Here is a 25,102-nt window from a genome sequence, read left to right on the forward strand (position 1 = left end):
TGATCGCGCCCCCTCCCCCTCCGCAGGGCCAGCTCTAGGGGTGTTCGACCTGAGCGGTCGCACAGGGGCACCACCCATAGAGGGCGCACCCCTCCCCAACATCCCGATTTCAGCGGGACATCACAGTCCCGCTTTTCCACCCGTGGGCCGAAGTGGCCCGCGGGTGGTTAAATTGGGTGGTTGGGGACCCCCCACTGCCACAGCTGTGCGGCGATGCCAGACCCCGGAGCATCCATTCAGTGACGGGAGAGGGCTGGGGGAAGCCCAGCTAGTGAGGCTCCCCCCTGCCTGACGTTATTTGGAGGCGGATACACATCCTAATAACGTCACGTAGGGGGCGTGGCCTATGGTAATTATGCCATGCCCCCATCACTGCGTGTGAAGATAGGGCACTCTGGAGGGGGTACTCCGATCCCTGGAGCCGGCCCTGCCCCTCCGGATCTGTGCCGGGCTGAGGGGCTCACAGTGCCCCCCTCCCCAGCGCGCACCGTGCTTCGCGGTTAATCAAAAACCTATTTATCATGAAACATTTGCAGCCAATTCCATGAAAATAACCGTTTTGGGGAGATACCCGCAAATATTTGGTATCAGCCCAATGTAAGAAGGAGGAGGGGTATCTGCTGCGATCCCTTCATTTCCGACGGCAGTCACAACCCCCATAAATGTCTGTGGGGGTTCCGATGCTGGCGGATTTCCCAAGCTCCGGAACGATGGCGTCGCGCTGCTTTAGTCTACGGGCTACACTTCGTGAAATGTAAGAGATGCTGATTCGGTCGCTTCACTCTGAAATTTTTCTTAATATATTTAGTAAAAGTGGTAAGTCACATGCAAACAAGTGGGTTAAAGTCATCTGAAGGTGAACAATCCCTTTAAACAGGGATCTATTGATATCCTGGCCTGCTAAGAGGGTTTTGACGCTATAGATTACAGGTTCTCAAACTCGGTCCTCAGGACCCCAAACAGTGCATGTTTTGCAGGTCTCCTCACATAATTACTAGTGAAATAGTTAGCTGCACCTGTAGATCTTTTAAAATGTGTCAGTGAGTAATGAATACACCTGTGCACCTGCTGGGTGACCTGCAAAAAGTGAACTGTGTGGGGTCCTGAGGACCAAGTTTGAGAACCACTGCTCTAGATGAAGCAGCACAAGACAGAAAGTAAGGACAGGATCAAGGTTGCATCATCCCTTTTCCTATAGTATCCCGGGTCCTGCTGTAAATCCTTTCTGTCCTAAGCTGCTTGATATCACACATAATGTCTCTATGCAATGTACAAGATAAGATATAAGAGCTTAGTTTGCAGCGTAGAATAAAATGCATAGAGGAATGATAATAGGCCGTTTGCAAATCACTGTTTGCTCATAATGTTGGGCCCCTGCAGAGTTACTGTGCGTAGAAAATCCTCTTCTCTGAGAAATCTCCCTCTGTTTTAATTTAGATTCTCTGACTTGATAAAATTTTCTTTTTTATAGCGATTAATTTGCTATGGTAAAGAAATGCGCAGAGTTTGTCAGCAGCACGTAAAGCCAGATTTAGGCAGCCGACCACCCCGGATCTTAGAGCTGATTACCTGCACTGATCAGCGGCTGAGCCCTGGGATAGATGCAGTACAGGTGATTAGAGTTATATCTGCAGTGGGCAAGGTGGCACTCATGAGAATTGCTTCCATGTAATCAGTAGTGTGGAAGGGGGTCCTGCCTCTGCCCCCCATGTAGTTTCATTACCATGCGTTTCTTACTGACCGTCCTGCCGTGGAGATCAGCCAAAGGTCAGAACACTAATACTCCCCCCTTTATCTTAATTCACCCCCCCTAGGTAAAGACACTGTCTTTAATCCTTGTAATATGCCATATTTAAGTTGTGTTATCACAATTTGGTGTTTGTGTAATGACTACTTTATAATTACATTGGCTGAATAATACAAACCAGAAGGACAGTTACTAGCTTTCAATTATTGTATATTGTTATGTCATATAAAACCAAGTTTGTGACCTGTACAATGCATTTAATACTGAATTTTTTTTTTAAAGCAGTGATGGGCAACAGGTGACCCTCCGAGACCCCCCCTCACCAGATCCTTCCTGGCTTATTGTTAACTCTGTATATGTTTTATAGTTTGTAACACATGCTTACATTGGCTTATGTTGTTTTATAACTGATACGTGTCTCTTTGATTATTGTATTGTTAAGTTATGATTGAGATTAACAGTGATGTTCGGCCCTTTTTCAAGTTAAGCGGCCGCCTGCGCTGTCCCTGAAGGTGTACTCACTGTCTTGGTTATGCTTCGACTTTTAAATGCATTGTTTTATTATAGCACCAGTTGACCTTGTGTTTTGCATGTTGTTGTTACTACATAGTGGATGGAACATTTAGAAAAACTACAGTTAATGGAAGATCATTCAGGACAGTAAGGGGTTGATTCAGTTATCAACGAGGTAGCTTGCCCTGCGAGTAAAAGGCCCCCATACATCAGCAATCGTGCAGTTTGCAATCGATTGTGTATAAAAATATTTCCCTTTTTCAGTCGATTGTAGCAATTCTGCAATTGATTGAAAAAGGGAGAGATTTTTATACACAATCAATTGCTGATGTATGGGGGGCCTTTAGGCTGGGTACACATGAGAAAATTTTCTATCCAACTAGTTGATTGGTTGGAATGAAAATCTGGTAAGGAATGGGAGTAAGTGATGATCAGCAATTTGCTCCTAAATGCCAGAAAACAGATGAAAATGGCGTCAGACAAGTTTGTTAAATGTTTGATCTAAACAATTTGTTCAACAGTTTTTGTCCATTTTCCGGCGTTTGGGAGCAAATTGCTGATTGTCATTTGATTTCATTCCTTACCAGATTTTCATTCCAGCCAATCAGCTAGTTGGATGGTTAGACAGAAAATCTTTCCGTGTGTACCCAGCTTAAGTGTGACCATAGGCCGTGCATAAGGTAGCTCTGAACTTTTAGTTTTCCGTTTGCAGCCCCATGGGGCTATGTACAAAAATCCCAGAGTTCGGGGTGTAGTGGCAAGTTGATGTGGCGTTTCACTGCCGTTGCAGGGGCAATTACGGCTAATCAAATTAACCCTTTAGTTTGAATAACAGATACAATCAGAAATTTGCATACATCTGATAAATTTGGTTTGAAGAGAACCTATCACCAAGTGTTTATAGGCTTACCATACAGTACTATCCCTTTTTAAACCGGGACAATCATGAATTAAAAATAGCATGTATTTTGCACAGGTAAAAAGAAGAAATAAATTATGGGGCACAAAAAAGGAAATTCTTCTTTTTGCTTGTACAAGATACATTTTATCTTGAATTGTGTTTATTCCTGAGAGCACCACCAACTTTTTACAGTGAAGAAGGGTCTCATTAAGGTCATTTATACCCCTTTCAGACATCTCGAGAATCCCGGGAATTTGGCCTGCCTCGGCCAAATTCCCGGGTACCCGAGTCTGTCTGAAAGGTACCTACCCGGGAACATGTTCCCGGGTAGCCGCCCCTGCAATCGACCAGGGTTTTTCCCGGGAAATTACCCTGCTTCTGTCTGAATGGTGCTACCCGGGAATTTACTACTCCTGGGCAGCACCAAGCAGCTTTGACATGTAGCTGACAGCGCAGAGCGTCCTATAGGATGCTCAGCGCTGCTGCTTTGTTTGAGCTAACAGTGTAACAGCATCCTGTAGGATGCTCAGCGCTGCTGCTCACCACCCCCAGCACCGGCCGGCTGTGCCACAGCGGGCTGCCCGCGCTCCCGCTGGACCACCAAGGAATTAAAATAAATGTTAAAAAAAAAAAACTGCATTACGATTGGCCGGCTTTTGGCTGGGAGGAGCAGATGGCAGAGAAGAGGCAGGTAAGCAGGAAAACCCTGCTCTTGTCTGAAAGGGGTCTACCTGGGAATTTCCCGGGTAGACACTGTAGTGTGAAAGGGGGGTCTCGACCAAATACCCGGGAATTTGCACAGGAGAAATACCCGGGTCTGAGCAGGAAATTTCCCGGGTTGTATGTCTGAAAGGGGTATTATTGGTTGCAGTTGTTGAACCAACAATAACAATCAGATTCTAGCTATTATCTTCTAGAAGGTGCTAGATAAATGATAAGTAGAATCTGATTGGTTGCTATGGGCAACATCTCCACTTGTAAAAGCCCGCACATTAGTAAATAGACCCCCTGGACTCGAGCGTGGATAGTCTTAAGCTGGCCACACACTAGAACAACTTACATCCAACCAGCCAACTTGTTGATTGGTTGGAATGAAAATCTGGTAAGGAATGGGAGTAAATGATGATCAGAAATTTACTCCTAAATGCCAGAAAACAGATGAAAATGGTCGTCAGACAAGTTTGTTAAATGTTTGATTTAAACTATTTGTTTATACAACAGTTTTGGTACATGTTTCAGCGTCTGGGAGCAAGTTGCTGATTGTATTCCTTGCCAGATTTTCATTCCAACCAATCTACTAGTTGGCTGGTTGGACAGATAATCTTTAGATGTGTGGCCAGCTTTACAACCTGGATTGTAATGATAGAGTTTGGGAACCTCTGCTCTATTCTGTTACAGTCCACACCTCACACCTCTCCTGCTGTGAGGTATCGAGGAAGCTGGTCCTGGAAAGAGTACAGTGCAGGGAACATGTTCTGTGTAATGTCCCCCCTGTTATTACAAGATGCTAAAAAAAACAGTGTAGAACCTGTTACATTATCTTTTCAGTGTTAGAGTTTGTATTGAAAGGTTATATTTACACTAGTATGAAATGAGCTGATCTTTAGGATATATTCTGCAGCAGCCCCCAGATCTCCAGGGTAACATCTTATATATTTATTAAGGGAATCGGTATGAAATACAGACAGTCGGAATCATGGCGGTCAGAATCCCGATGGCGGGATGTCGACATGGTTAACATACCGACACTTGTTGGACGGTATGCTAACCCTCCATCTCTCCCTATCCTAACCCTCCCTCCCCATAGTACCTGAACCTAACCCCCCACCCCAACCACGTTACTTACCTTCGTCATCCCGGCGGATGGGGATGCTGGTGGTGGGATTCTGACTGGCGTCAGTATTCTATAATGTTGAACGCATACCTTTATTAAGGTATTAATATAGTACACACATTCTGCAGCGCGTTACATAGAAATTTTCAGTCATTCACTTCGGTCCCTGCCCCTGTGCAGCTTACACTCTATATTCTATATTCCATATCACACAGACACACTAGGGTTCATTTGTTGTCAGGAACTACTTAATCTACCAGTGTGTTTTTGGAGTGTGGGAGGAAGCCGGAGCACCCGTATGTAAGCAATGCAAGAATGGGGAGAACATACAAACTCAACACATTTAGTACCTTTTGTCAGGAATTGAATTAGTGACGTTAGGGCTATGAGGCAGTTATGCTAACCAGTACGCTCGAACAATAGGTGGTAATGCAACGTTATAGGGGTTGAGTATGTATATTGAGTATGTATGTGTGTGTAGTAACCAGTAATAAGAAAGACTGCACTAATAGGTTGAGGGTGCTGCTGCCGTGTGCAGGGTCTTCTATAGAACAGAGGTAATTGCAGACTGGTTACTAACCTCTTCATGGAGGACAGTGACAGGAGCTGAACTGAAACCGGACGGCTATAATGGGAGAGCTGAATGGCAGAAACACGTTATAATAACCTCTGTACAAAGATCTTTATTGCACCTTTGATAGATTGTGTTTCATCAGTTTGTATTAGGCTCTATCTGATATATTGTTGCCATTTGAAAACCCATCACATAAGCAGGAAAGTGCGTGGTGTTGCTTCGCGGTCTATTTTCCCTCTTCATTCCATTTGCTTAGTATTAGAAACCTGGATTATAACTTGTAAACTCCTGGAGGCCGTCATTTAATGGTATTAGAGAAGTGTTACGCAGTGAGTGCAGCGATTTCTCATCCAGTGTTTGGATTCGTGCCCAGGAAATTGTAGAGAACTTGTTACAATGTAAGAACTTTTATACCCGGCAGCTTCTGGAGCACGCTGTGTGTCCAGACTAATAAAAGCGGAGGATACCATAATGGCGCCGGAGCCCTGTAAGGGGGAGGGGCGCGAGGCGGCGCGAAAGCTGTGGGGACGGGCTAAGGGGCCTGTCCCTATTTTAGCACCTAGGGAGGCATAATGGACAGTATTACAGCGTGGTCAGGCCAGGGGAGTGGGAGCCACCTGGGGCAATATAAAGGCAGGCAGGAGGGGAGGGGGCAGTGGCCCTGATTCCGAGCCGGACGCTCTGACAGAGCGCTCGCTCTGAATCAGGGCCGTTCTGCTGAAATTTTAGAGCGGCCTCCTGGCCGCTCGCATAGCTGTGGGTGACCACCCACAGCTACAGCGAGCGGCCAAAATGATGGTCACGATGGTCAAGACCATCGGGCTTGCGACGAGACCCTTGCGATAGGGTCTCGTCTGCCGCAAGGCCTGGAGTGCTTTTGGCTCTATCACTTGTGATGTCAGTGGGGCCGGCCCCAGACGGTAGGCGTTCCCATGGGAACGCCTCCGTCTGGGCAGCCACGCCCCCGGCACGCCAACCAAAGGGGGCGTGCTGTCAATCACCATCGACAGCACGCCCTCTTTGGTGCGAGACCCATAACGACGGCTTGGCCATCGTTATTTGGGTCTCGCACATGCGCACGACGGAGCCGCCTCCATAGTGCGCATGTGCACTTGGCCAACATCGACCCGCTTGCCCAGTGTACTTACAGGAACAAGTTACAGGAACAGACAAGATAAGTATCATTGTGGATTATTAATCTGAATTCCTTCTATAGCTATATTTCTCTGCGCTATCCTCATTATATTTTCCACCTTCATATCTACTGTATGTATTTACTGTCCCAGTGCTATCCTATTAATGTTACTTGTGTACCTCTGCCCCTTATCACATTCCCTCATTAACTCTTTCCGTACCCATCTGGTTATTGTCATCGCTGTGTTTCCCCCAACGCTAAGCAACAGCAATTATAGGTGTAACCTCCGTCCCTTTACCAGCATCAGTATTCTGTATTATGCAGATCAGTAAGTGCAGTATAATGAGGGTATAGGTCAGGGTGTAATATAGGCCAGGGAGAAAATTGCAGCGTATGTATATGTTTTACAGTGCAGGAGGTAATATATTATACAGTATAATACAGCAGGGATCACATTGCTGTATGTACATATATTAGTGTATGTGGTATAATAGAATAAGATATACAGTATAATACAGATCAGGGATCACATTGCTGTATGTACATATATTAGTGTATGTGGTATAATAGAATAAGATATACAGTATAATACAGATCAGGGATCACATTGCTGTATGTACATATATTAGTGTATGTGGTATAGTAGTATAATATACAGTATAATACAGATCAGGGATCACATTGCTGTATGTACATATATTAGTGTATGTGGTATAATAGAATAAGATATACAGTATAATACAGATCAGGGATCACATTGCTGTATGTACATATATTAGTGTATGTGGTATAGTAGAATAAGATATACAGTATAATACAGATCAGGGATCACATTGCTGTATGTACATATATTAGTGTATGTGGTATAATAGAATAAGATATACAGTATAATACAGATCAGGGATCACATTGCTGTATGTACATATATTAGTGTATGTGGTATAATAGAATAAGATATACAGTATAATACAGATCAGGGATCACATTGCTGTATGTACATATATTAGTGTATGTGGTATAGTAGAATAAGATATACAGTATAATACAGATCAGGGATCACATTGCTGTATGTACATATATTAGTGTATGTGGTATAATAGAATAAGATATACAGTATAATACAGATCAGGGATCACATTGCTGTATGTACATATATTAGTGTATGTGGTATAGTAGAATAAGATATACAGTATAATACAGTTCAGGGATCACATTGCTGTATGTACATATATTAGTGTATGTGGTATAGTAGAATAAGATATACAGTATAATACAGATCAGGGATCACATTGCTGTATGTACATATATTAGTGTATGTGGTATAGTAGAATAAGATATACAGTATAATACAGATCAGGGATCACATTGCTGTATGTACATATATTAGTGTATGTGGTATAATAGAATAAGATATACAGTATAATACAGATCAGGGATCACATTGCTGTATGTACATATATTAGTGTATGTGGTATAATAGAATAAGATATACAGTATAATACAGATCAGGGATCACATTGCTGTATGTACATATATTAGTGTATGTGGTATAGTAGAATAAGATATACAGTATAATACAGATCAGGGATCACATTGCTGTATGTACATATATTAGTGTATGTGGTATAATAGAATAAGATATACAGTATAATACAGATCAGGGATCACATTGCTGTATGTACATATATTAGTGTATGTGGTATAATAGAATAAGATATACAGTATAATACAGATCAGGGATCACATTGCTGTATGTACATATATTAGTGTATGTGGTATAGTAGAATAAGATATACAGTATAATACAGATCAGGGATCACATTGCTGTATGTACATATATTAGTGTATGTGGTATAATATACAGTATAATACAGATCAGGGATCACATTGCTGTATGTACATATATTAGTGTATGTGGTATAATAGAATAAGATATACAGTATAATACAGATCAGGGATCACATTGCTGTATGTACATATATTAGTGTATGTGGTATAATAGAATAAGATATACAGTATAATACAGATCAGGGATCACATTGCTGTATGTACATATATTAGTGTATGTGGTATAATAGAATAAGATATACAGTATAATACAGATCAGGGATCACATTGCTGTATGTACATATATTAGTGTATGTGGTATAATAGAATAAGATATACAGTATAATACAGATCAGGGATCACATTGCTGTATGTACATATATTAGTGTATGTGGTATAGTAGAATAAGATATACAGTATAATACAGATCAGGGATCACATTGCTGTATGTACATATATTAGTGTATGTGGTATAATATACAGTATAATACAGATCAGGGATCACATTGCTGTATGTACATATATTAGTGTATGTGGTATAGTAGAATAAGATATACAGTATAATACAGATCAGGGATCACATTGCTGTATGTACATATATTAGTGTATGTGGTATAATAGAATAAGATATACAGTATAATACAGATCAGGGATCACATTGCTGTATGTACATATATTAGTGTATGTGGTATAATAGAATAAGATATACAGTATAATACAGATCAGGGATCACATTGCTGTATGTACATATATTAGTGTATGTGGTATAGTAGTATAATATACAGTATAATACAGATCAGGGATCACATTGCTGTATGTACATATATTAGTGTATGTGGTATAATAGAATAAGATATACAGTATAATACAGATCAGGGATCACATTGCTGTATGTACATATATTAGTGTATGTGGTATAATAGAATAAGATATACAGTATAATACAGATCAGGGATCACATTGCTGTATGTACATATATTAGTGTATGTGTTATAATAGAATAAGATATACAGTATAAAACAGGTCAGGAATTTAATTTTGCTGGGGGAGAGTAGGTTACAATATAAAGCAGATCAGGGGTTACATGTCTCTGTGTTAATTGATATTACAGGTATAGGAGTAATGCAGTGATTACATGGCCGTGTGTATGTATATTGGAATCTGTATGAATTCCGTCCGGCGGTTCAAATCCCGACAGTGGCTGCCCGACAAGGGTGAAAATCGAAATCATCCCCAGGTAAGTATTTACTAACCAAACCTCCTCCCCCTAACCCTCCTTAGGGGTGCCTAACCCTAACCTTCCCCCCCTCTAAGTGCCTAAACCTAAGTCCCCCCGGGGGGGTGCCTAACCCTCCCTTCCCCTAGCCCCCTAGCCTAACCCCAAGTCTGGGGGAAGCCCTAAAAAATCGTGACACCCCAAAAAAAATGTTTAATTTTGGGGTTAAAAAAAATATGGGGGACAAACTTCTAAAGTAGCGCAATTTATTCCTGACGGGTCCCCATGTATGCAGCAGGTGTTTTCTTCATTGCGGGTGGTAGCGACAGGAGCATTTTTGAAGAATTTTTAAAGATAACTTTGGGGACTTAAATATGCTTGCACCCATTTTCATGTACCCCAAATTTGATGGAAATAGTTAATTATTAAAATATAATCTAAATGCTATTCTTCACCCCTTCGCCTAAAGCCGCATTTATGCACCTGCCGCGGCTATGAAAAACCCTGACTTCCTTCAGCAGCCCAAATCGGGGGTACCCATAGTGATTCTCCATGTCTGGACATCTTTAGGGGGGTGCCAGGGACATTTCCCGAAAATTCCCCGTTTTTCCCATACCTTTCCTCCGGGTCCCGATTCCGCAGCTTCTGAAATTGAATACGGACAGGAGGCATACATGCCTACTCTCCCGATTTGGTCGGGAGCCTCCCGAAAATCGGGTGCCGCTCCTGACCTCCCGGAAAAGTAAGCAGGCCCCCCGGCCCCCCCAGTCCCCCCCGCAATACCACCCGAAACACCTGCAGCTGGTGGGCTGATGACGCGATTCTCGCTGAATCGCGTCATCATGACCCCGCCCCCTGCTCCACAATGCCAGAAATCTCGGCATTGTGTAGCGGGGGCGGGGCCAAAATGATGTGAATGTGAGGCTCCACCCTTAACTCCGCCCCCAAACGGCATGTGCCGTGCCGGCCCCGCCCCCCTGTAAGCTGACCTGGCTGCCTCCCTCCCGGAAAAGGCCAAAAGGATATCGGCAAGTACGGACAGGAGGTAATGTGATATAATAAAGATCAGGGAACGCATTGCTCAGGGTGTATAAGCAAATTACTTCAAGGCAATATTTTCCTTCATAGGTTTAATAATCTAATGGTACAGTACATTTGGTGTGTAAAATGTGAAGCCAGGAATACTGACCTGTGTGTACTCTGTGACACTGCAGGGGGTGAGCTCAGGAACTACCAGATAACATTGTCTCCTGTAGTGGGAATAGAAAGGTTTCAAAGGCCTCAGGGAACCAGCCTAGTTCTGGTGTGGCACATTACACCTACAGAGCCATAGAGGAACATCCTAGGGGGAGGCCAGGCACACAAGGAGACGTGCTGTAAGTGAATTTTCTATTGTTGGTACGATAATCGGGTGCAGCTCCCGCCCCTCCGGAAAGGCAGGCAAGCCTCCCGGCAGCCGGCGATCCCCCCGACATCCCCCGCAACTTACTCTTAACCCCCGCTTTGAGGGCAGCCAGTGACGCGATTCACGTCATTTTGACCCCGCCCCCTGCCTCACAATGCCTGTATTATCGGCATTGTGTGGCGGGGAGGGGCCAAAATGACGCGATCGCGTTACCCTGCCCCCATGACGCCTACAAACGGCAGGCACCCGTCCGGACACGCCCCCTTTTTTGGCCACGCCCCCCGCTGCCCTGCCGATCTGGCTGCTCCCCCCCGGAAGGAGCAGCCAGAAAGTCGGCAACTATGAAGTATATATGTTCTATATCCCACACACCATGGTGAACCACCCAAATGCCAGGACAGGGAAAATGTATAGCATGGTATTGATCAGCGGTTACTGCATATGCTGTATATCGGAAATACAGTGTAATACAGGTTGTTGGCTATGTGTGTATATACTGTATTGCAGTGGATAATTGTGATAAAAGATAGTTTATTACAGTTCAGTGACCACATTGCCGTGTATGGGTGTATATATACAGTATAGGAATGGGTTATACAGAGCAATGCAGGGCAGGGATTATATTGGCATAGGTGTGTCTATTATATTAGGAGTTAAGATGTTGTAGAATTCAGTTCAGTGTTTACACTGCTGTGTATATAGGTGTATGGCAGTGTATAATGTATAAAAATAGTATACGCTATAGCATTTCACGGATCAGTGATTACACTCCGGCATATATTTATATAGTTAAAGATAGGTATGTGTGTATACATAGGTATAATAAATATATACGTGTGTGTGTGTGTTTGTGTGTGTGTGTGTGTGTATATGTAATATATATATATATATATATTATTTTTTTACACAGGCAGGCAGCACTCCACGGACTTAATCAATAGACATGAGATAAAAGTGGTAGCAACGTTTCAGATGCTTTAATTCAACTTTCAAGCCTTGTAGAAAGAAGGATTAAAGCATCTGAAACGTTGCTACCACTTTTATCTCATGTCTATTGATTAAATCCGTGGAGTGCTGCCTGCCTGTGTAATCTTTATCTAAGCCTGTACGTGAGTTTGGGCCCCCTGGATTTTTGCACCCCGGCTGCTGGATTGTCTTAAGGGAGTGCAGATCAACAAAATTGTGTGTGTGTATGTGTATATTGCTTGGTACAGGGGCAGAACTATGGGAGAGAATGGAGGCGCCCACCGCTGGGCTCCAGCTCTGAAGGGGGCACCTCCTCCATTGTCTACAGCATATTCACCCCACTTAGGGCTGTAACTATTTACCCAGAATGTACCGTCACGGCCGCCCAATACATGGCACCCCTTCCCGGCACCTGAGAAGCCACCATACTCTAGTGGAGAGCTCCATGTCAGACCATCAGCTGCTGCCTTCATCTATCTATAGCCTGTCTGCATGCAAATTGCTACATTACAGTGTCAGCGGTTGTGACGAGGGGAGGCACCAAATTATAACTTGCGTCTGGGATGAACTTACCCCACTGGCTTGGTATAAGGTATAGTAGGATATTAGATAGTATATGAAGTTAACAGTGAAATAAGGTATGTAATAAAGCAGGTCAGGGATTGCATTTCAAGGTATATGGATATTAATGCAGTATACAGGAGAGGTCCTATCAGACCTAGGAGAGGTGAGAATACAGGAGAGGTCCGATCAGACCTAGGAGAGGTGAGCATACAGGAGAGGTCCGATCAGACCTAGGAGAGGTGAGCATACAGGAGAGGTCCGATCAGACCTAGGAGAGGTGAGCATACAGGAGAGGTCCGATCAGACCTAGGAGAGGTGAGCATACAGGAGAGGTCCGATCAGACCTAGGAGAGGTGAGCATACAGGAGAGGTCCGATCAGACCTAGGAGAGGTGAGCATACAGGAGAGGTCCGATCAGACCTAGGAGAGGTGAGCATACAGGAGAGGTCCGATCAGACCTAGGAGAGGTGAGAATACAGGAGAGGTCCGATCAGACCTAGGAGAGGTGAGCATACAGGAGAGGTCCGATCAGACCTAGGAGAGGTGAGCATACAGGAGAGGTCCGATCAGGGAGTACATTGCTGTGTGTTTGAGTTATAGTAGCAGTAAAGGAGGCGTAGTGGCAGTACAGGAGGCGTAGTAAGGAGACAATGGTCAACAGAATTCAGATAAGTGATTTAATTGTTGGGTGTCTGCATTGCAGCTTTGAGGGGTGATAGTAATATAGGACCTCATTCAGAGCCGGACTCTATTTGCGCGCGCTCGTTCAAAAAAAGGGGTGGCTATTCAAATGAACCATTCGCTCTTTGCGGTCTGTTCACGCCTCTAGGTCTGAACGAGCGAACAAAACTTGCGGTCGTTTTTTGGAAAACTACGCCCCCTGGCCGCTCGCATCATACGTCATGTCCGCTATTTATTAGATTGATTGAGTACATCGACCAGCGTATCGACAAACGATTTTCGGCCGCACTGACTGGTTCGCGCATGCGTATTACGATCCGTACGCATGCGCAGTTGTGCAAACATCGCTTGGAACGAACGAGCGGCCGCTTACGAGCGGCTCTGAATCAGGCCCATAGTGTGCAGTAGAGTACAGATCAGTAATTGCTCTGCGGTGTGGATATATTGCAGCGTATAATGGTGATATAAATCAATGGATACATCCGCACCGCCCCGGGCACACTAGTCAGTGGTCAGTGTAACTATGGATTTTCAAAGGATCGTAAGTAGCCACTTAATCAGATTTGCCCCTCCTGCAAATGTCTGCACCGAGGAGAATGAAATGATAGAAATTGGTTTTCAAGGGGGCATAAATAAAATGTTTTAATGTTTCTCTTGGATGCACCGATTGGGGATCGAGAACTATTTTGTTCCTCCTTGCATTTATTAAGAAATTCCTATCGCTTTTTACCCAGTCGCTCAGTTAAGGCTATGCTGTCCAATTAAAGTCTTCTTTATCAGTTTGCAGGCTACCAAGGCACAGGAGGCAATGTGGGACAGATTGTGTGAGGCTATATAGTTTCTGAGGCAGGCGCGGCGGGCGCACCATGCAGCAATTACCGTCTCAGAACGGCGGAGTCAGGTGTTTAGTACACGTGGATCATATGTACAGAGACCCTTCAGCAGCAGAGGCTGCTTGGGTGGTCAGCTCTCAAGAGATTATGTGGTCTCTGAGGCAAGCAGGGTGGGATACAGCATATAACGTCTCAATGCACACACAGCAAAGGTGGCGGTTTTTGTCCGCATAGCCGGTGCTCAGGAGTATGGCGGCATGGTCCAGGCCAGTCACATAAGCTGTTGCCATGGCCAGCACAGCAAAGGGCAATTACGTCTATAACTGACGCCATGTTCAGCGCAGAAGAGAACAATCACGCCTATTGCTGACGCCATGCCCAGGGCAGCGAAGGCCGTCTTATCTATGGGGATCGTCCAGCGGGGGCCCTTCAAGTACACTTTGGGATCACACAGGAATGGCGAGATAATGAATGCCAATATAAAAATAGAAAGATTAGAAGGTCAGGTGAGTCAAGTTTGCTGCATGCAAGTTAGTGGCGACGCATTTAAAAAGGAAAATAAGCAGCTCCAAAGCAGAAGGTGGCTACATGGGGCGTAGGGGCAGGTTTGGGAAGTGCGGGCCAATATTGTTTCGTTAATTAATCCGGTTGTGAAGCGGCAGTAAAACATAAGGGCACATACATTAACCCTTAGGCAGGTGAATTTTGATCACTGTCTGACAGACCAGATTGTCATTTGGTTTAACTTTGCATCAGGCAGACTCGAGTGAGGGCTATAAACCAGAATCACTGATGGCATTGGCGTTACCATGGAGACAAATGGGGCCCATTGGCAGGGTGGATGGCGGAAGGGCAGGCAGTTCTGCCTCGCAGTACAGAAGCCTGGGGAGCAGGTTCCACCAGGGTCCTAACAAAGTGTAGTCAGTAAGTCGTGCCACAGTTATAAAGCAAAACTCTCGGCAACCTGAGAGGGAAATGGGAATTGGGGTGTGTGACTCGGCTGCATGCGTTATACGGGGGAGCAGTCAGGCCGAGTTGCCGGTCCAGTCGCAAGCCCGTTGCTGTGCAGCCAGCAAGCGGGGGACCTCGTGTGGCGGGAGGAGCAAGGTATGTAGGGGGATTTCAGAGGGCCAAGAATACTCGCCAGTAAATAGGACTCACACCTGGCGCCAGTTTGAGACAGCTGTCTATACGGGAGGCGTGCCAAGCAAAGGGGGTATGCGCATGGTAGCTGGTCCCCAGGTTGAGAAAGGGGGTGCGGCCTTAAAGGTGGGGCCGAGCACGCCCCCCTGTGAGAAGGAGGTGCGGTTTGTTGTGACTTACAAGGCTGGGCCGGACACGCCCCCCTTGTGGTGGAAAGGTGGCGTGGCTCGTCGCGCCCTACGAGGTTGTACGTACGTGCAACTTTTAACAAATGGTGTGTAAGCCTTGCTCATCAACTCTCCATGCTCAGTGATCTCTGTTGTGTGCTGTGATTAAATAAAACTGTGACCATTTGCCCAAAACAAATACTTGGTTTAAGTTATTGCGTAGCGCGTGGTAAAAGCAGGGGCCACCGGATAGACGGCCTCTGTCCCTTATATATTAGAAAGCCCCCTTATAGGTCCTATCTGCTGCTGCTGTGATTGCACCTTGGTTGCAGGGTAAATGCAGAGCATTCAAGACATCCCTTCTTTATTAACTCTGAACCTTCTATTTAGCTAGCAAGGTATAATTTTCACCCCCATCTCTATGGTTGCAGTGTACTCGGGCACCGACAGCATTGAGTTGGTTCCTAGGAGTCCCCTATTTTTATTTTGGGGGTTCCTTACTCCGGTCTCTAAGACCGACCCCATGTGTCTCGCCACATATGAAAATGCTTAAGGCCCCTAACCAGACTCTCTCAAACCTGCAATCTTCTGTAAAAACACCTCCCAATGCGTACCTACCTTACCCCCCAACTCACCCTCTTGTCCACTCTCTACTTTCTCCCTCCACAACATCTATCTCATTCCTTTTTTGCTCCTACACAAATAAATGTAATAGCTGACATCAGCCAGTTCCCAGCAAGTCTGCTCGATGTTTTAAAGGGGCAATCGTTTAAAAGACAAAACCTGTTGCCCTTTGAATGTCCCTTTAAAACATTGAGAAGACTCGCTGGGAACTGGCTGATGGTTGCAGGCTTATTTTTGCACACCTCGTATTCTCTAAATGCAGCTAATGTTGCTATCACATGTTGTATTCATGTATTTGCTGTTATGCTTAATTGTAGTCCTGCTAGCATTTATACTTATCGAATCAATGAATGTTATATCCACGGCTGGTGCAAGGGTGTTGGCACCCTCCCATTTCTTAAAAAGGAACAGCGCGCCCCTCGCAGAAAAAAGGGGCGTTGCCTCACAAGAAAAGGGCGTTGCCGCACAATAGTACCCCCCCCCAATTCAAATGACGCTGCACAGTAGCACAATCTAATCCCATTACACTGTACATAGTACCCCTGATTCACATTACACCACATAATCGTGTCCCTTATTGATGTTACGACACACAGTAGTGCCCCTTGTACACAATGACACACAACACTGTACTTACCTGAAGCCACATTCCTGTGCTCGCAGCCGTCTGAAAGCTCCTGACGTTCGGCACTGTGCAAGAGACTTAATGACAACTCTCCCTACACCCAGGGGTGCAGAGAGGGGGAGCGGGTACAGATGGCCCGGGCTTACTGAGGTGTCCGGTGGGGGCCCGGGTCCGGCGCCGGCCCCCCCTCCCCTCACAGCAGCCCAGCACACAACGTGTGCTGTGGGGGGAGTATGAGCGTGTGTCTGTGGGGGGGAGTGATCACACTGATCATGCCCCCCCTGGCTTTGAGCAGGGCTGAGGGGGCTCAGAGCGCTCTCCCCTCCCCAGCGCGCAAACTGCAAAGTTTATTTAAATTTTTGGGGGGTAGGGGGCGTGGCCACGCCTCCCACGATTAGGCTAAGCCATACTTACCTACCTTTAAAAATCTCTTCCCGGGAGAAGCCCGGGTAAGAGAAGCAGCAGGGGGCCGATGGGGGCGGGCCTAACGATTCACGTCATTATGCCCCGCCCCCTCGCGGCAAAACTGCAGCGATTGGGTAAAATTTACATAGGGGGTGGGGCCAAATGCTGTGGATTCATGCAGAATCACATCTTAAGCCCCGCCCCCTTCACGGAGACCCGCGATCGCCTCGGGTATTCTCCTCATTCTGCCCACTTCACTAGGAAGTGGGCAGAATGCGGGAGAAATGCCTACCCTTCGGGTTGCCCGAAAAATCGGGAGCCTCCCACGAAAAACGGGAGGGTAGGCATGTATGGGATACGCCCCGTTACCCGGGCCCGCCGCGGCTCTTGGGCCTGCCTACACCCACTGCGGCAGCTCTCAGGAGTGAGCTCCAGCCTCCGGCTGCAGGGATGGAGCCACCGGGTGCCCGCTGGTGACAAAATCTCAGCGAGCACTAGGCAAATAGAGAAGGTCTGGCACCACCCTACTGTGCAGGGCTGGCTCACCACATCACGTCGGACTTGGTTATATCTATATGACGGTTGTGTGGTACTCTGCAATCTGTAATTCCCTATAAATTATGGTTTACATGGATATGATTATGATCGAATCATTGTCCATTTTGTCAAATGGAATCTGTACCTAGCTTGCATCATTAGTTGGGTACTCTCCAAATACACACGTGTAGTGTATCCAAGTGTCTTTGACAGTCTTCTCATATGGCCTCATTGCTGCCTCCACTGCGCACATCTATGCATTTCCAATGCCACTGACTTGGGGCATATGGCACGGCGCTGAGAGATGGTCGTATGATTTACGTGCTACAGTACAGATACCCATTTAGGAAGGCAGGTTCGTTATTTTAATGTATGCAGATTCGGGAACAGTTGTGTACACTCTGCTAGATAATGTATCTAACTAATCCAGCTATATTGGCCAACTAGCCCAGATATGAGCGTATTCTATCTAATTGAGAGGCCCAAATAATTGTGCACAAACATTAAGCGCTTAGCTTGAAATTCTAAACAGCGGTTTGCGCAGTTCACGAGGATCCAGTGCGCTCAGTGACGTACGGCTGCCTTCTTGGGGATACTGGCTGACTCCGCTCATTGATTCCTCCGTATGCAGGTGGAGTGTAAGGACACGCACACGGCAATGGTACATGTTGTGTCCGCTGCGTTCGCCACTTGATAAGCAATAAAGTATGATGGCTTTACATGTATAATGGATGGATGTGACCATGTTATTAGGCACTAGGCTGGACAGCTGTGCGCCTAAATGATCGTTTATAAGGTGCCTCAAGGGTCCCGTAGCGACGTACAAGGAATTAAACTGACGACAAGAAGCATAAAGCTCATACAATTTATAGGGGATATGGGGCTTATATGTGACATAAAAGAGGGACAGTGGGAGAGATTAGACGAGCAGCGACACTTAAAGGAACCGCGTCTACCTTCATTTATTTTCACTGTATCACTACCTGCATATAAATGGATTTCTTTGTTACATTTAAATCTTTCCTTCGGTTGATTTGTTAGTATTTGTCTTTTGTGGATGTCGAGGGGAAAAAACCCCAAACACATAATTTATGGCATATTTTTTCTGCCTTTCTGCCAAACTTCATTAAACAAAGTCCAGCTCTGCTTGGATCTGACAGCGCCCCGTCCGCTAATTCATGCAGATTTTCTGCTGTTCAGAGTCAGTTAAGACATCGGATGGACAGATACTTGGGTTACGGAGGAAACCGAAGATGACAGACGTGAAAAGGAATCTGTACAGTTAGATGAAGGAAACTCAAAATTAAGAAATGATGACACATTTGTTTGCACCATTGCTTTGCTGGTAGCTTTTTAGCTGAGCACAGAATACTGTGCCACAGAGCTTGCCATCCATTGAGGGATAGTACACTGCATGTTCTGAGCCTTCGTAAATCCTGTCGCCACCTGTCACAACCCGTGCAGTTCCTCTTTCCTGCCTGGGGTGTCCGGCTTTGCTCTGGTGCTTCTACCACACTCTGGTCTGTATCTCAGCAGTTTGTTGCATCAGCTGAGTGTGCTAGAAGCACCAGAGCAGAGAGCGACACCCCAGGCAGGATAGAGGAACTGCATGGATTGTGACGGGTGCAGGGTGCTAGAATGAAGACTAAGGGCCCTATTCAATTCAACATCGGAGGTTTTGGGTGCGAAAAAGTATCGTGCTCGTCCCCGCGTAACCCCGTATTCAATTCCAAATCGGCGAAGACGGGACCCGGCGAAAAGTGCTGTAATTTTTGGGGAAATCAGCCTGACACCCCCCCTAAAGATGCGTGACATGGGGGGTCACTGCGAGTACCCCTGAACAGCCCTGCTGAAGGTATTTTGGGTCTTTAAATGGTCTCAATAGGTGGTGTTTAGCGTCTTTGAAAAAGTGATGAAGAATAGTATTTAGAAAGGGTTTTTATTTTAAAAATGAGTAGTCCCAGCAAATTTGGGGTACATGAAAATGGGTGCAAGCATATTTTAAAGTGGCTAATGTGAACTTGAATCGTGTAAAATTCACCTGCAATATAACAAAAACCTGGGGCATACTTGGGGACCCCCCTGAGTCTATTTAGCTAGTTTAGAAGTTTGCCCCCCAACTTTGTTTTTTTTGGCCCCAAAACGATAGTACTTTTTTGTGGTGTCCTGAGTAACTTTTTAAAAACATGTTTGACACCGTTTACCTCTGGGAGACAGTCCAAGGGGTGCTGGGTGGTTTCTGGAAGTTTGTACCCCAAAACCCCAATTCTGCATTCTTTTTCAAAACCTATTCATAGGTGATACGTTTTCGCAGGGTTCTATTCATCGACTTTCCTCACCGGCGAAAAGTTGGAAGAATTGAGTCCAGTTTGGCGAAAAAGTATCGCCGAGAACAGCTTTTCACCAGCAATTGAATGTGGCCCTAAATGCTATTCAGAGCTGGTTTCCCGGCTTCGGAGCAATACTGTATTTCTCTGTCGTATTAGTGTCATCCGCATAAAATTGCAGCAAGCTACAACATAAATTCCACGTGTCTTTAATTCATATATTCCATTATGTTAGTAAATGGTGGTGGTGATAAGCCGGAGAATAGGGATCTAAATAATGTTCGTATCTCTAACACAAATACTTTATAAATTGCCCCCAAAGGGTGAATTCAGTACTGCCAGGCTTATCCTAAATAGGTAACGGTTATGGGGTAGTTTGAACAGGCGAAGATTAGGGGAGGAGATGTATCGAGCAGTGAAAGAAATTTAGAAGTTACCCATAGCAACCAATTAGTTCGAACTATCATTTTATAAAATGTACTTGATATGGAATGCTGGGAGGGCAGTATTTAGAGTTGAGGTTGCCGTAGGTATAAGGGGCTATGCCCTTGGAATTAACACCTGGATGGGGGAAATAGAGGTTCTTGCTCATACTTTGGGGTAGATTTACAAAAGTTTCCAAAAAGGGAATTTGGAAATGTTGCCAATAGCAACCAATCATATTATTGCTATGATTTATCTAGCACACTAGTGAACTGTTGGCAACCTGTGGAGCTGCGGCGGAACTACAAGTCCAAGCATGTCTAGCTATAGTTTTGCTGTTAGGGCTTGCTGGGATGTGTAGTTCCATAGCAGATGGAGTGCCAGGGCTTGCCCACCTCTGCTCTAGAAAATTTATAGCTACAATCTGGTTGCTATGGGACACAGCTCCATGCTTTCTTTTTGGAAACTTTAGTAAATCTACCCCCTTTTTTGTCTTTTACCTTCTGGCATAACTGACACAGTGCAGAAATCGGCCCCTCTCTATTCATAGAAGCTCTGTGAGACCCCCCCCAAGATCTGTACTAAGAATGGCGTTTTTCTCATCATGTGGTGGATGTAATGGTAGCGCCCCCAGTCATTTTTTAAAAAGTTGCCTAAATTGTACGGGAAGTTGTTACTCTGCTTTCCTCTCAGCTCACTTAGGAGAACCAAGTTACTAAGGGTTACTGCGGTCATGACTGCTGTGTGGATGGAGGCTGAGGCCGATGTTTATGCTGATATTGGAGATAAGATTATACTGCCCTCTAGTGACAGAATTGATCGCTACCTAGGAACGGGGTTTAATGTATCGCTAACCTGTGTTAGAGAGGACCCGTCGCTATATATCATTTTAATAATTTAACACTAAATGGCAATATGTTTGTAACATAGTATTACACTTTTGTAGCGACTTAACATAAAATATATTTTTCCTTAGTCGTCTTTGCCGCGGGCGTTTTATGCTAATGAGGTCGGAAGCAGATTTGGCTGTTTGTTAGCAACGTAATAGTAAGTTGCCTCTTCTCTCTGTAGCTTCATGAAGAGTAATGGACATAATTGCAACCGTTACACTCCGCTTTTCAGTCGGCCGCACAAATCCTTACATGGTGGTATAAAGAAACTACTTTGGGAAGGTTCGGCACTTGTCGGTTCCCCTTAATTTCTTTTATTCCCTAAAGTAAAACTACAGGTTTCTCTGTTTTTACATCCAGATTAGGCCACTATGGGGTCTATTTACTAAACCGTGTTAGGAGACAAAGTGAAAGGAGATAAGGTACCAGCCAATCAGCTCCCAACTGTCATTTTTCAAACACAGCCTGTGAGATGGCAGTTGGGAGCTGATTGGCTGATACCTTATCATATTTCACTAGACCCCTAACTGTTGCTGTCCAAGAATTGTGGAACTAGAAGTCCCAGTATGCTACACTGGCCACCCAGTGGTTGAACTGTGTCCTGTATGGTGTTATAGTGCGGCTATGTCGTACGTTTTGTAATGCGCCAAGGACGGCTATTTGGCTTTGAGAATAATTCATACTTGCCTACTCTTAAGGAATGGTCAGGAAACTCCAGAATTTCAGGTGCCTCGCCCATATGTCTGGAATAGTAGGCAAGTCTGGAATAGTAGGCAAGTCTGGAATAGTAGGAGGCTGCCCGTTGCCACCCGGCGCTGACCTCTTTGTGAGTTAAGTTTGCTGTCCTGGTGTCTTGTTAACGCAATTTGCGCTGAATTGCGGCCCTGCCACCCAGCTTAAAATGTGGTGAACTGCAGCGTTGTATAGCAGCTCCGCTATACGATTTGACTGAGGCAGGGATGGCCATCGACCATCAATGTTTTCATAACATTGATGGTTGCTGGTCGATGTCAACTACTTTTGCCATCGATAGCAGAGAACCAATGGTTCTCTGCCATCAAAGTTTTCAGTGGCAGGAGGGAGCTTAGTCCCGCCCCATTTTTGATTGGCCCACGGCCCGGCGTCAGAGGTGACCATCGAGGGGGTGCAAACCATCGATGGTTCACCATAGATGGCTTGTGTGCCAACCATAATAATCACCGATGGACACCCCACCTATGGCCGTCCCTAGATTGAGGTTCCATGCCCACCACACCGCTAACTTGATTGCTCTACTCCCCTCAGGATCTCCCACCCGGCTGCTCTCTCCCACTGTAACTCTGTTTTACAATCTTTTTGTGTGTTTTTAGACCATTTTACAACTTTTGTGCTGAGTTTTGTAACATTATATATTTCTTTTTATATAATTATTATTATATTTTTTTTTTATAATCTAAAAATCTCTTAACCCTGTGATACCAGGAATGTTTTCAATGAAAGTGATCAGAACGGCTTAATTTGTACTTGTCTTATTGTTCTCCTCCATTATTCCTCCGCAGCTCGTGATGAGAACGTCAGCGTTGTGCCTGTGTAATTAAGAAATCCTTCTGATTAATGTGACAGGCCTGTGATTAAACTGTCTCTGATTTTTCTACATGTTAGATGTATTAAGTGCACGGCTTTGAAAATGTGTGCCCCACGCTCCCAAACACACCCCACCCCATATGCTTAGTCCTCCTATATGTACAGTCTGCAAAGTCTAGTGCACCACCTGCTGTAAGCATGCTGGGACTTGTAGTTCCAAAACTATATACAGGGCCAGCGCAAGGACCATTGTGATATAATCCAGCACCCAGTGCTAGTGTTTGCCAAGGCAATGCCCACTCCTGCATCCCCCAGCCTGGTGCTTTCTCTTTGGAAGTCCAGGTGCCATCCTGGCGTGGTCTGGAGCGAAGACGGCCATCACTCCCGCGGCTTGTTCTGTGCACGCAGCTTTGAAGTTAATTCCATGGTGTTATCCACTTTCACCTGTATAAATGCATTTTAGAAATGGAACTTGAAATGACCTGTTATTTGGGAAATGTATATTGGTCTGTGGTGACTGATCACATGGCCCATCCCAGCACCTATTCATGTGTCTGAGGGTTTTCTATAGGTTACATGGAAATAACGTGGAGGATGATAGACTTGGTGAAACCTTAGGCTGTTGGTTTTATGTTAGTGAAGGTACACGACTGTGGTCCTGATTAGGGACGGACGCTAATGAAATTCGCAGCTGCCATTTCATACGTTTTGCAGCTGCGAAAAATATGCTAATGGTTGCAAGGCTTACCCGAGCATAAGGACGCCCACTGCTGCCCTGTCATGTGCGTACGACTTCGCTTATGTGCATAAATATCTGTCACGGTGACGCACATCGAGCAGCCATCTTGTCATGTCTGACCTGCCCGCAGCCTCGGAAGCTCTCCTGACACACAGAGCTGCATAGGAGATCACACAGGCTAATTTATGCTCGTCCATGTAACGGCGTCCAAACGTACAGACATGCCTGCCTTTTATAGACCCCCTCGTCACCGCCCCCCAAACGCTGACAGCCTGTCACTCGCTTTGCCATGGATTCCTCTGTGCGTCCGTAGTCTCAATATGATCGCTGCAGTGTGGCTTACACACATAGGCGATGACAAACCATTGTTCGTCCTGTGTCCGTAATCGCCATTGCGTCCATCTCTGACTCAGGCGCTATGACTTCTCGCACCGCCCTTCAGTTGTAGCAAGTCTTGGAAACTAGACTGTATACTGCACTTTAAGGGGTCTATGCTACTTTTACAAGGCTTAAGGGTCTATGTACTAAGCCTTGGAGAGAGAGAGAGAAAGTAGTCGGTACTTTGTCTCTGTCCAATCGGCTCTTAACTGTCACTTTACAGTTAGGAGCTGATTGGTTGATACTTCATCTGTCTGCAAGGCTTAGTACATAGCGTCCGGCTCTGAATCAGGCCCTATTTGCGGTCGTTCGTTCTGAAAAAAGGGGTGGCTATTCAAATGAACCGTTCGCTCTTTGTGGTCTGTTCACGCCTCTAGGTCTGAACGAGCAAACAAAACTTGCGGTCGTTTTTTGGGAAACTACGCCCCCTGGCCGCTCGCATCCTACGTCATGTCCGCTATTTATTAGATTAATCGAGTACATCGACCAGCGTATGAACTGCTCGCTATTCTTGTGGTTGGTTTTTCCTACCACAATCTTGCGAGCAGTTCTGACTATAAAATAACCCAGTGACGTGGTCAATGACGCTGCTGTATTAATTATGCACACCCATAAAACGCCCGTTTTGACCTTTAAGCACGCCTGCGTTCTGATCTCCACTCCCCGTGTTCAAGCACCTTCCCCTGTTACCACCCACATACGCCGCCTCCTGTCACTCAAAATAGCAGGCATTCGCTATTTAGCGAACAAACTATTTTCGGCCGCACTGACTGGTTCGCGCATGCGTATTACGATCCGTACGCATGCGCAGTTGGGCAAACATCACTTGAAACGAACGAGCGGCCGCTTACGAGCGGCTCTGAATCAGGCCCATAGACCCCTAAGCCTTGTAAGAGTAGCATAAATCAAAATATGTCTGGATTACTTGGGTGACTTCTACCCTAAAATATCTAACGCCAATAATATTATGAGCAACTTGCATGTCCCTTGATGTGGTCGGGAGATGTGTTGTAAGACGAGTACAGGACAGCGGTAGAGGGGGTGTAACCCTATTGCTGCTACAGGCTTTACGTACCATTGCTACA

General features: G+C 45.4%; 1 protein-coding gene across 8 annotated transcripts in view; it reads left to right on the forward strand.

Annotated features, from left to right (window-relative positions):
* Window positions 1-25,102, forward strand: part of GRIP2 (glutamate receptor interacting protein 2) — a 472,906-nt gene that overhangs the window by 331,248 nt on the left and 116,556 nt on the right. Inside the window, exon 1 of one of the 8 annotated variants that reach the window (XM_088450262.1) lies at window positions 1,105-1,157. The exons of 6 other annotated variants lie outside the window; for them this stretch is intronic. In XM_088450262.1, coding sequence (XP_088306388.1) covers window positions 1,136-1,157 — 22 coding nt within the window. In that variant the 5' untranslated portion in view covers window positions 1,105-1,135. Of the gene's footprint in view, window positions 1-1,104; window positions 1,158-1,604; window positions 1,768-25,102 lie in introns of those variants that run through there. One more of the 8 variants, XM_088450260.1, reaches the window with a different exon arrangement.

The sequence above is a fragment of the Taudactylus pleione genome, unplaced genomic scaffold (genome assembly GCF_031769625.1).
Source record: "Taudactylus pleione unplaced genomic scaffold, aTauple2 ptg000512l, whole genome shotgun sequence".
NCBI classification, from domain to species: Eukaryota; Metazoa; Chordata; class Amphibia; order Anura; family Myobatrachidae; genus Taudactylus; species Taudactylus pleione.